The sequence below is a fragment of the Gossypium arboreum genome, chromosome 4 (genome assembly GCF_025698485.1).
Source record: "Gossypium arboreum isolate Shixiya-1 chromosome 4, ASM2569848v2, whole genome shotgun sequence".
Taxonomy (NCBI): domain Eukaryota; kingdom Viridiplantae; phylum Streptophyta; class Magnoliopsida; order Malvales; family Malvaceae; genus Gossypium; species Gossypium arboreum.
The window spans coordinates 99,942,891-99,956,438 of NC_069073.1; the positions used below are offsets into that span (position 1 = coordinate 99,942,891).

The 13,548-nt window shown below is 30.0% G+C and overlaps 1 protein-coding gene across 1 annotated transcript; it reads right to left on the reverse strand.

Annotated features, from left to right (window-relative positions):
* Positions 1–808: 808 nt before the first annotated feature.
* LOC108459116 (BTB/POZ domain-containing protein At5g03250-like) lies at positions 809–3,221 on the reverse strand. Its single transcript, XM_017758478.1, has 3 exons — positions 3,163–3,221; positions 2,660–2,729; positions 809–2,545 (listed from the first exon to the last, which is right to left on the reverse strand). Exons 1-3 carry the CDS (start codon positions 3,219–3,221, stop codon positions 809–811), a joined length of 1,866 nt encoding a protein of 621 aa, XP_017613967.1.
* Between the last annotated feature and the right edge of the window lie 10,327 nt (positions 3,222–13,548).

Here is a 13,548-nt window from a genome sequence, read left to right on the forward strand (position 1 = left end):
ATCGAATCTGGACTCCCATTTATCTAATTTATTGTAGATGTATTTTTATTAAGTTTATATTCTTTTTATTTTTTTATAAAATATTAGTTTTGTGTCATTATTATCTTAAAATATATACAATTAAAAATATATAATATATAAATTAATAAAAAAACTTAAAACTTATATAAATATATAAAAGAATTAAAAAGCTCGTCCATATGCATTTGAATCTAGACAACCTTCTAACTAAGTTCATTCTTGTTATAAAATTTTTCTTTTACATTTTTATTAATTTATATTTTTATTTTTTAAAAATATTTTTAATTTTAAAATAATAATTAAATAACTTGATATTTTATAAAAAACCAAAAAAATTATATAAACTAACTAAGAAATACATATGGAATGAATCTAGACACAATGATGTCTTGATTCAAATATATCAAGACAACCACTTGTTCAAGTTTATTCTTGATGTGAAGAAATATTTTTTTATCAATATATATATTTTTAAAGATTTTTAAATTTTTTTAATTTATATCTTGAGAGGTTGCTACATGCCAATATCAAATTAACTATCAATATCATGTCAACCTAAACTAAAGATGTTAATAAAAATACCAACTTAAATAACATGATACAAATTCAAGTAGTAATTAAATCCAAAAATAAATTTAAATACCGACTACCTACTGAAGTAAAATTATATGTTAACTCAATTTGTAAAAGAAATTACATAAAAAAACCATTATTTAATCCACAGATAAATAGAATCAAGTTTTTTTGTCGCATTAACATGGCAGAAAAAAAAGAACAAGTTTTGGGATCAATTGACCTTCAAAGTTTCAGGAGGAACCACCTCAATTTTTTCACTGTTTTGCTGTCTGTTCCCGGATGATGGGGCGACTGCTCTTAGCTTCGAAGCCTTCGGTCCTTTTGGGCAACAAGAATTCGATTTCCTATTGAAACCCAACCTTCTGGTGAAATTCCTCCAACTCCTTTTCGTCTTCATCAGCTTCTGGATCTCCTCTTTCATGCTCGAACAATCCTTTTCAAGCTCTGAAACTCGTTGCTTCACATCATCATCGCCACCATTATCACGCTGTTGTTGTGCTGCTGCCGAGTTTATTTGATTTTGTGAGTTTTCAAGATTGTCAGAGACGAAGAACCAGCCCGAAATTGAGGTACGAAGCCGCAGTTGTTCGAAGAAGAGGACTTGAACGATTACTCTAAGAGGTAACCTCTCATTTTGGGCTGCATGAGTGCTCGCTTCCAATGACAGCTTTTGGCAGTTCATTAGTCTGCAAAGCTGCTCTCTTTCACCGTCTGCAATCCAATGATGTGTCTTCATGTACACATCAATGGCATGATAGAGTCCATCATCAACAGGTCTCGCGTAATCAGGGATTGTAGCAGCCAGTGCTTCGAACTTAGGAAGCTTGAAATTAACATCTGATGCAACTTCTGCTAAAAATCCATCTATTAAATTGGCCACCATCGTAATCGGTGTCAACGAATCCGGTGATCCCTTCATTATTTGCCCCTCCTCTGCTATGCCAGGAGGAGTTGCTAATGCTGCAGCCTGCTGTACTAACAAGAAATGATCGAGAATCCGCTGAACACAGTCGACGTCATAAAGCGTCTCCGAGTACCCCATATTCGGTATTAGCAAGTCCACGAGTGAAGCTTGATCTAACTGAGCTCCCACCCTCATCTCCAGATTCTCTCGGCATGATGGACTTGTATGTAACACCATTGCTATACGAAGCAACCTAATGAGAAACTTGGTGGATGTGACTCCCTTCTTATTAGGAAGTAACCCTACAATCTCTTCTAAGAGTGCCCTTTGATCTGCTTCGCAAGTATTCGGCATGTTGGTCACGGTACTATTCACATCATCGAAGCTTGATTGTCGATTCATCAAGGGGAGGTACCTCCTAGCATAGTGCACCACTGATGCAGCAATTGTTTCAGGCCTTAAGCCTCTTGATTCAATGGCTAAAATCAGTCTTTTATATAATAGTAAACTAAGGAATGAGACATCTTGGTACCACCAATCCTCGCCTGTATGTTGCGTCTTGGTCGCAGTCGATATTCCGTTCCATAAGCCTGAATCTTCGGGACTTGGCCTGGTTTCGCGTCCCGACGAAGGCCTGCTGAATAAGCTGGGATCCGTGCTAGCCTTGGTTGCCAACGATTCGATGCATCTAGAGACAATGTGAAGCTCTTCAGCTTGTGGCATAACTTCTTCACATGCTTCAAGAGCTCTGACTGAATCTGACCAATTCCCCAGCACTTCATTGAGGAAAGCTTCTGCCTGCATTACAAGATTTCCATCTCCATAATCTTCTGTCATTCGGAGGTACTCGGCTGCACATCGGACGCTGACTATGTTATACGCGGTGAGTTCCATACGAACACCATAGCAGAACTTAGATATAAGCTCGAAGGCTTTAGCTCCGCCAGGTATATCATCAAGTCTCAAATTTAAACTTGATCCTTCCCCATTGCTATACTCTTCAATAAGCTTCTCTAGTAGCCCACTTCTTGAAAGCAATGGAAACTGCAATAAATACCCAAAATGAGACGCACTATATTATTCACTTAAAACTCCGTTGTTCTAAAAGGTGATTACAAACACTCTTGCATATTCATTTAACTGAAATTAATAACACACCTTATGGAGATTGAAAGACATTTCTCCAATATTAATGCAAATGTCGCTTGGAAGTCCAGATGTGCAAACCCTAAAATGGAAAGAACCCTAATTGAGATCCTAGAATCTGAATTATGTATATAAAGAGGAATAAGTGGCTATATCTTGTACAAGTCGAATTGTTGTTAGCATAATCCACCATTTTTGCAGCTCAAAAGGTCTTTGAGATTTAAAGTACTTCATCTTATAGGGGTGTAGACAAGTTTACACAACATTCTAGTTATAAAAATTAGAAAGGAAAAAAAACGTCTGATACAAGCCAGAACCTCTAGAAAGTTGTAACATACCCCCATTTTATCACCAAATTTAAGCATAATCGTGGGGTTGTCTTTTCAAAAACTTCTGAATTTGATAAAGTTAAGAATTTATAACTAACTTAAAAGCGAAAACGCGTTGTATTGTACTTGTAGTATTCAACGAATTCAAATAACATAAACAACCCCTTTCCCATATAATATACTCACCAAGTATGACCTTCACGATGAAATATTTCAGACTTAGAACCCAGCCTCAAGAATGCCATTTATTTACTTTAATGAAATGTGATTATGAATTTACATAAATGATTAGCAGAGAGAACATGATAGAAATGAAAAGAAAAGGCTTATGAAATATTAAAAATAATAAGAAGAAGAATGATGAAAAGAAAAAAGATAGCGAGTCTAAAGCAATGAAGTTAAGGGAAGTGGTTTCTACTTTGACTGTGATTGGATCTCCTTTATTTTCTCATGCGTTGGAATTCACCCTCTCACATTTATTTTACATGTTAACAAAAATATTTTTCTTACAATATTTCAACACCCTCAATCCTTTGAATCTTCAACACATTTGTTTCCAATTTCCATATGTATGGCCTAATATAGCTTTAGATTTCATTTCATTCCCTCTATTCAAAAAATAAGTAAATTAGTCCCTTATACATTAGATCAAAGAGTAAACTAATCATCCAGTTAAATTTTTTATCCATTTTTGCTGTTAAAAATTAGTCCCTGTACGTTAGCATGAGGTACATGTGGCATGTGACATGTTACTGTTTAATTATTTCATCAGCCACATTAGTTTTTAATAGTACGAATGAATGAAATTTTTAATAGAAATGACCCGTAATGACCAAATTTTAATTGATATCAAAAAATACGATTTTGGAACCTCATTTTTGTAAATCGAGTTCGTAAAGGTAAAATAGGAATATTTATGAAGATAATATGAAATATATTAAAGATCGATTGAGTAATTTAATAGAGAAAATCGTTAATTAAAGTTCAGGACTAAATTGTGAAATTCAATCACTATTAAGTTTTAATTTAAAAAAATTTGATAACCTAGATAGCAATTATTCAAAGGACCAAAATAGTTATTTAACCTTTCAGTTGAAATGAATTAGTGGGATTTCATGATAAACCACTTGCTTTTAATTAATCAAGATAATTGGTTTAATAAGTATGATTAAAGTTGAAAAATTATAATTAATTAAGCTAAATTAAAATCTTAATTATTGTATATAGACTAGATCTGTCCATAGGTCAGGTTGGGCCCTAACAAAATTCTAAGCCCATTTAATAAGTCGGGGCAAAAAAACGGGTCTAAATTTTTGCCCAAACTCAACTCAGATTATAGATACTAAACACAGGCCCGGCCATGTTAATTTTTATTTTATTTTTATATAAAAAATAAAAATATATAATACATCAAAGACACTAAAAACATTAAAATAAATGTTTCCAAACAAATTGAAAATAAATTTTAAAAAAGTCTTTATACTTAAATAACACTAAGATAAGTGCAACTTAGCAGCTAAATGCCTCTAAAATAGTAGCAAAATTAACAATAAAACAAGAGTTATATAATATTGAAACAATAACAACCAAATAGTAGCAACATGATAGTGAAATGACAACAAAACGATGGGAAAACAACAATGAAACAACAATTTTATTTTTACAAATTTTAGTTAGACCGGGCTCGGGCCAAAAAACCTTACCTGAAACCCGATCTATTTTCTAAATAGGCCTTATTTTTTTGCCTAGTCTCATTTTTTGAGCCTATATTTTTGCCCAAACCCTCCCACACCCAGCCTAACCCATGGATAGGTCTAATATAAACTAGTTACTGGAAAGAGAAAGTAAGAAATAAATTTAGCTTTATCTTTCTTGTTCTCTTCCACCATCTTTTTAAGTAAAGGAAAGAAAACAAAACTTTCTCTATTTTTCTTCATTGTTGAAGCTTAATTGGAAAAATTGGATGCGTTTTTATATTAATTTTACTTGAATTTTTTATGAATAATACTAGATAATCAAAGCCCATATGATAGATTTAAGAATTAAGGAGATTTTAGTTTGGGTTTCATTGTTATAAAGCTTTAAATTCTAACGATGATTTAATATATGAATATGAGCATGTTTTTACTAAGTTGTAAGGTAGTGAAAAGTGATTGACTTGATTAGAAATTTTAACTAAGCTTGATAATTGATTTTGTGACATTAGGGATTAAATTGAATAAATTAAAATTATCATGAAATTATGCTATAGATAGAAAGTATAAGGTCCCCAATGAAATAATGTGAAATCAGATTTAATTTGATCTTAGATATTAAAAACTATGAGTATCCAAAGTATAGGGACTAAAATAAATAAAATGCAAAATATGTTTGGCTATATAATTGAATATGAAGTGGATGGAAATTGATATTGTTTTTATTATTGAATTATCAAACTTAGCTAAAGATGACGTGGGATCATCTCGAGAGAAAGGAAAGACGAGAATCGTAGACAAGTGACGAAAGAATTCAATTTGTACTTTTATGATTCGAGTTCAATACATTAACACATGTACATATGCATACATACATAAATGATTGTTGCAAAACTACATGTTGAGGTAAGTTTGTTGCTATTGTATGACTTGGTTTATACATGATGATATCATATTTCGAGAATTGAATTTATCATAGTAGAAATGAGTATGATATGTGATATGTGACACGAATTGATGATGAAAATGGTATGAGATCATGATATATGAATCAGTTTATAGTACGCAATTGAAACATGGATTACCCTATTAACTGTTCAGGAAGAGTCAGATATAGTTAGCATGTCACAGGGTCAGGTATAATGATTAAAGTCCATCTTTTTCAGGCAACCCGGGGGGGTTAAATGTAAATATTCTAGTAGTCATCGTTGCTGAGCAACCTGAGAGGATAGAGTAATAGATTTGTGTATTTGTCTTGAGTCCGTGTCTAGTTAATAGGGGTTATAAAACTTGAATTTGCCAAATGACATGTGATATCAAATGATGATGGAAATGGTACATTACATATACATATGAAATGTGATATGTGACAGCATGTGAAAGATCATATGAACCGATTTATACAAGTCCAGAGGATCGATATGGAAACAAAACAAATTAATAGATTTGATATTGAAATGTTTTATTCATATAATCAAATGGTATGAAATGAAATGGAAATGTATGCATTCTTGATGGTAGAAAGTTGATATGGCATGTTTATTTTGATATGCTAATTATGATAATGTATGAGTCGAAGCATATGACTTGAATAGATGAAAATGAAATGGTTGAAACTTAATAATGCACTGATTATATTTATCACGTTAATGTTTCGTTTATATGACTTGAATCATGAAAGTGCCACCGAGCTTTGTTGCTCAGCGTACAGTTTGTTTATTCCATGCGCAGGTAATAGAAGATCTTGAAGTCTCAAAGATTAATCCAACATCCAAACCATAGCTCTCGATTTAGCAATGTTTGTACAGTTCTTTATGTTTTAATATGTAGCATGTACCTAGCGTTGAATTGGTCAAATTGGTATTTTGATCACTTGATGTAAATTTTGAACTTCAACATATGAAATGTTATAGTTATCATGTATATGGTATATGGTTTAAATGGTTGAATGGTGTAAATGGTCATACCTATTGAGTTTAGTTTTGAGTTGTGAATGGTCACGTTGATAATTTGGATAGTAATGATATATCAATGGTGTATATAAAGTGTTTGAAGTATGTATTATGCTTAAATGGTTTAGATGTGCAATTGCTTATTTTTTAGGCTGATATGGATACTTTGAAAATAGTAGGTGATGTCGTGACCTCAAGCACTCGACGTCACGATGACACTCACTGTTTGTTTGAGGTCATGATTTGATAACCCAAAAATTTTGAAAATATTACATTTTGGTCCTCATTTGACCTCGGGATATCGAAAAGGCTTTTGTAAACTCGTTTAAATCCCAAATTTGATTAAATATCATATTATAAATAAGTATTAGTCCTAATGAAATGTACAATCTGTTATTTGATTTGCGAATGTGATCATAGTTGCTCTGGCAATGAATGTGACATCCTATAGCTCAAACCCGACAATCGATCGGGTATGGGGTGTTACAAGTCCAATTTTCTTTTTAATTTAATGTACAGGGACTAGTTTGCCATTTTTTTAGTAGAAGGGGCAATATGCAATCGTAATCCTAGTACAGGGGCCTCCATGGTACTTTTACCCTAATATAGGTTCCTTTTTTTTTTTTTTTTGAACATAATATAAATTTTATAAGATAATAAGATACACTAGAAATTGTGACATTTAAAATACGAGTTGAAAAAATTAAGGATAAATCTCAAAACTGCACATGAACTTTCACTCAATGTGCAATATTATACATAAAGTTTGATTTTGTGTAATGTTATATATAAAGTTCAATTTTGTGCAATTTTATAATGAAATTTTGATTTGATTCAATTTTCAAAAACCACCAACACTATTGACAATATAGCAACATTTTACGTTTAATAAAGCATACAAAAATAATTATACTTTTCCAATATAAAAATAAATTGACGTGTTTGTTTATTTAAAGGTATGCAATTGAATCTAAATCAAAGTTTATAAATGCATTTGAACCACAACAAAAATTCATGTGTATAATTGCACATTGGATCAAAGTCCATGTATAATTTTGATGTTTATCCCTAAAAATTATATATGTATAAGTGTACAATTATTTAAGCCCCCGACTGAGTTGGTGTCACGAGTAAACCAGGCACCAACTCAAGGGCATCTCAAGGATAAAGTAAGTAAAGCCCTTAATTTAGGCCCATATATATATATATATATATATATATATATATATATTGTAACACTCTAAAAATTGATGTATTATAAAATTAGTAGTAAATTAAAATAGTGTATAATTGATTTTTCGTTAAAGTGAGAAAAGGATATGAAAATGATAAAAGAGAAGGTTGAGTAATGCCAAGGAAAAATTTTGAATTAAGAAGTATGTTGTGATATGTTAATTTAATGTAGTGACTAGATTGTATAAAAAAAAAATTTAGATACAACTATAATTATTCACAAATTGAGGGTTTGAAATACAAATACAAGAAAGTTGAAGGACCAAAAGTGAAAATAACCCAATTTCTTATAACATGAAATTGGTGTGCTTGGATTAAATTGAATAAGTGGAGAAATATGAAGAATTAAATTAAAATTTTACCAAAATAAGTGTTGATTCAATGAAGGAATTGTAAAGAATGTTGAAGGGTAAAATCATTTCTCAATTAAGATAATTTCATGATAATTATGAATATTGGTGTTAGATTTTGATTGGTTAATATTATTTTATTACTATAATATAAAATATTTTATTATTTAATTAATGGTTAAGAAAATAAAAAAGAAAAGATGATGGAAATTTCTCCATATTTCTTTCAAGCTCATGTTCACCATGAAGAAAAGAAAGTTTTGCTCTCTTAACTATTTGGTCCTTTTTCATAAAAAAAATCCACTATTTTCACCTAGAAATCAAAGGAATTTCCATAACCACCAAGAGAGAAAAATGATAAGGAGACTATGAAGGGTAAGAATATGAATTTAGATTCAAGAAAATAAAAGTTGAAGGAGAGAGAAAACCAAGTTAAAGCTTGATTCCAATAGAACAAGGTATGAATGTTAAGGTTCCATATTGTTTTCAAGTTTAATCTTGTTAGAAAAGTATAGAAAAGATGTTAAAGTGAAGATTACTCATGGAAAGTTTTATGTTTTTAATATGTTGATGAAAAAATAAATTGAGAAAGTGAATCAAGGAAAGAGGAAAAGCAAGTGAATTGATGTTGAAAAAGGTAAGTACCCATGAATTCTCTTGTTATTTAAAGATTAAAATGTAGACTTGGTGAAGTTTTGTGGTAAATTAGTAAAATAAAGTGACATAATTTAATATATGAATAAGGAAAATATGATAAAAGATTCATGAATGTGTTATGAGATGATGAAATATGCATAAAGTATCGTAAAAGTGAATTTGTGAAAAATATGAAATTTTTATGATGACAACGGCTAAATTGTAAAACTTGAGAAAATATGTGGATGAAATAATAGAAGTGAAATACATAAAAAAATTATATGTGAAACAAGATATTGAGATAAATTATATGATTAAAGTGTAAGAAGAAATAAAATAGATTTAATATAATTAATTAGTGAATATTGAACTTTTATAGCAAAAGGGACTAAATTGAAAATTATGAAAGTTTATAATAAAACATTTGATGTGGTAGAAAATATTGTAAGTTTGTGACATTAAGGACTAAATAGTGAATCTTGTGAAATTATGGTTGAAATAAAAAAGTGAAGAGCATATTAATTAGATATGAGAGATATGATATTATAATGAAATATTTGGTTAAAGTGTAATGTGATAGTAAATTTAAATGGAGGTGAAACTAGAATGATATTATAACAATTGTTGAATTTCTTGGCAAAGGACCAAATGGAAAATTATGTGAAAATTCTATGAGTTATTATTTGATAATTGAAAAGATGTAGATAGTCTGAAATATATGATGTATTATGGATCAAGAATTTATTGGATAAAATATCGTGATAATTGCAATTGAAATTACAATTATTCTTTAAATCAGGAAAATGAGGACTAAATTGAATAAATGCAAAAATATAATTAAATTGTCACATCCTAAAAAATGGGGTTAGAAGAATTGAGTTTGTGATTGATTAGGTTTAAACCTAAATATGCATGATTGTTAAAGTGTGGTAATGTATGTTTTAGTGTAACTAAGCATGATTTGTATGATATATGATATGATAGAATAGGAAATTTGGCATGAAAACACAAAAATAGTATGTGTGGATAGGTGTGAATGTGTCATATGTAGGTTTCGGACATGTTTTGTTATCTTTGTAATTGAGTCTTGATTTTTATGCTATGCAATTGGAGTCCTTAAATGATATGAAATCACTTGAAAATTTGCATGATTAAGTCTTATATGGATAATTCCATAATTTTACTCTCTATTTTACAAAAAGGTTTTACTAAACTATTTTACTAAATTTATGATTTAGTCCTTAAACTTTGATTTAAACATTAAATGAGTTTTACTTATTAGTTTTGGTATTTTCTTTCAATTGTTGCCTTTAATAAGTTGTTTTATATTTGTACATATGATTTAATTGTTGAATTATGAAAGTTACTTATATCATATGTTAAATAAGAAATGAATCTTAGCTTAATGGTTTCGTGTATCTAAGTCATTTTATTAGAGTTCACTAAGGGTGAAATGAATTAAAATATTAATAATGAGACTTGACTATGATTATTCATTGTTATATGTAAACTAAAGTGGAATGTGCTAAGAACTATAAAGTTAAATAAGTTAATAAAAAATTTGACTATATGTGTGAGCTAATAAAAAATGTGTAAGTTGGGCCCAAAATAAATATATACAGTTAAGAAATGAGATTAAGAAAGAATTAGTCTTCAGGCCTAATGGTCAAGAGTTAGCTTCTCACCTTTGTGATCCTAGATTTGAACCATTCCTTTTCTTTTTATTTTGGGAAATTTAGCAAGTCTCCAAAAATAAAGCAATATGTACAATTAAGTATCTAAATTAGGCAAGAATGAGTTACAGGCTCAATGGTTAAACGCTAAAGCCTCTCCAAACCCAAGTTTAAGCCCCTTCATTCCCTTTTTATTTCATAATTTCTTGAAAAATGCCTCAAAACATATCTATATGATTATGCGTCAAAAATAAAAAAGGATTAAGCAATAGGCTCAATGATTAAAGCGTTAAGCTTCCTTGAAGCCAAGATTCAAGTTACTGCCTCCTCTTCCTCTTCATTTTAAATTTAATTTCGACAAATCTTGGGAAAATTACAGGTGATGCCCCTAGAATTTAACCAATTATTTCCTAATTAGATTTCACAACTTGTTCATTCTAAAAATTGCAATAAAATTAAAATCCCACCGTCTTTTTCTCTTATTTTCATATTGCCCCTTTTCGAATCCTAATAGCATTTGCTCTCCATCTTTCTATTTATTCTCTTTTTATTTTCTTTCCTTTTCTTTACACAATATTTTCTTCCTAAATGATGTTAATTACTTTGTTATCTCGAATCAAATCATCTTATGTTCAATAGTTTTCTATCAGAGTTTAGATTTGTAATCAATAAACATCTATAATTTTTGCCAAGAATCGGTAAGTACTTCCCGTTTTCGATGTTTAGAACCCAAATTTTCGTATAATTTCTATTCAGTGTTAATCCTTCAATTTAATTACTCGATCGTTTACAGATCTTGCCAAAATCTTTGTTAATCTTGTTAAATCTTGATAAATATTGAAATCAATCGTTAAATCGTGTATAAATGTCGTTTGAAGGACCGAATTTAGTGGTCAGACCAGAATCGAGCGTAAGGAATGTCGATTGGACTTTCGGTGAAAGGTGTGTGTTCTTTTCCAAGCAAATTGGGGCAAACCGTGTCTAGTATTAGGGCTACACGGTCTCCCACACGGGTGTGTGGACCACAGGGTGGACCGCACGGCCCTCTACACGGCCATGTACCTTGGAAACCTAGGCTAGTTTGTGAACCACAAGGCCAAGAACCTCTCACACGGCTTGCCACATGGCCATGCCTCTCTTGTAGGTTAACTTTTGTATTTGCCACACGGCCATGTAACCCCACCACACGGTCTATAGCTTCTCACAGGGCCGTGTGACCCCAACATTACAGTTTTGTCTAGAATTTTATGATTTGTTTAGTTTAGTCCTTGAATAGTCCCCAAACTATTTTTAGAGTTTTATTTCTTTCAATTGAACCCCTAATAATACGAGTATAGGAATGCATGATTTGAACGACTGAATTATCATTGTATATGCATGACATGTGAAAAATATATGCCTGTCACATCTATATTACTGATTGTATGACCAACATACCTTATGTTATCGTTAAATTGAACACATGATAAACATGTCTTTTGCCACTGAATTGATTGATTATAAGCATATTATTTGTTACCATATCAATCTGTTATAAGCATATTAATTGCTAATGTACTGATTTGCTATAAGCATATTAATTGATATCGTATTGATCTGTTATACGCATATAAATTGCTATTGTGTTGATTTGTAAAAAGCATGTTATCTTGCATTACATGGGGTGGGATGATATGTACGGAGGAAGGATTGGCAGTTTATCTGCAAATTTGCTGTGCAAACCACAACCATCGACAATCTATTTGCAAATTTGGTGTGTATCCACAGCCAAAGGTAGATTCTATCTGCGGGATTTTTGTTGTGCATCCATAGCTAGTGGCAAATTCTATCTGTGAGATTTTGTTGTGTATTCATAGTCAGAGACAAATTTTATTTGCGAGAGTTTTTCTATGTACCCGCAACCAGAGACAGATTCTATCTACGGGATTTTGTTGTGTATCCATAGTCATTGGCAGTTTATTTACAAACCAGTGGTGGTTAAACCACAACATGATGTGTAGGTGGTTGGAGTTCAGGGAAACTCCCATTGTGGTGTGTAACGGAGTTGAATAGAACCTTTATTTTGATGTAATGAAATTGCGTTGTCATACACAAACACGTGCATGTTGGGAAATGTGTTCATATTGTAGTAAATATGTAATTGTTTTCTGTGTAATTATTTTAAAGTATTGAGTTAATTTTTTAAAGAAATAATTTTTTACCAATTCAATTTATACGTGATTAACTTGTGACACAAATTTAATAATGAGTGTTTATAATAATAGAGATAATACTAATTAAACATACTAAATTATATGGCATTAAAATCGATGAAGAAAAATATATAAAATTAATATCAAGAATGAAACTTGCACCTAAAGAATATTAAAACTCTCAAATTTAACCAATCATCCATTTTGAGATTTTGGGTATTTAACTTTAAAAACTATAATATTATTGAAAGATATAAATAGTTTTATAATAAAAATTTATTATTTTAATTTTTTTAATTGAGTTGGTTTATGATTAATTCGTGACATTAATTCAATTATAAATTTTAAAAGTAATTAGATTATGACATACTCACATTACGGGAACTAAATTAACAAATATATTTTCAATTATTTAAATTTTTACACACATTTAATAATCTATAATAAAAAATGTGAAAGTGATAAATAACTTAGGAGCTACTTATCATTTAATAGAAAATATTATTAATTAATTTATTTTAACATTATATTACTTTTAATGACTTTAAATTTAAGTTTTGACTTTTTAAATAATGTGAAACTTTTAAGAAATATAAATAAAAATGTAAAATAAAAATTCATAATTTAAATTTTATATTATTAAATAATCTAATTATATGTCATACTTAATTTTAAATAATATATTAAATACATCTTATAACTTAAATCAAATACTTAATTTCTCAATTTATCAAAAACACCTTAATAAATTAACACATATTAATAATGTGTGGTAAAAAATATTTAATATTTAATATAAATTTTTATTTTGGGTAAAAACACTTATCCCTTCAAATTTTGTG

Coding starts and splice junctions, on each gene's coding strand:
- LOC108459116 (XM_017758478.1), bottom strand. CDS start 3,221: ATGGCATTCTTGAGGCTGGGTTCTAAGTCTGAAATATTTCATCGTGAA. Junction 2,730..3,162: donor CATCGTGAAGGTCATACTTG/GTGAGTATATTA, acceptor TTTCCATTTTAG/GGTTTGCACATCTGGACTTC. Junction 2,546..2,659: donor TGTCTTTCAATCTCCATAAG/GTGTGTTATTAA, acceptor TATTTATTGCAG/TTTCCATTGCTTTCAAGAAG.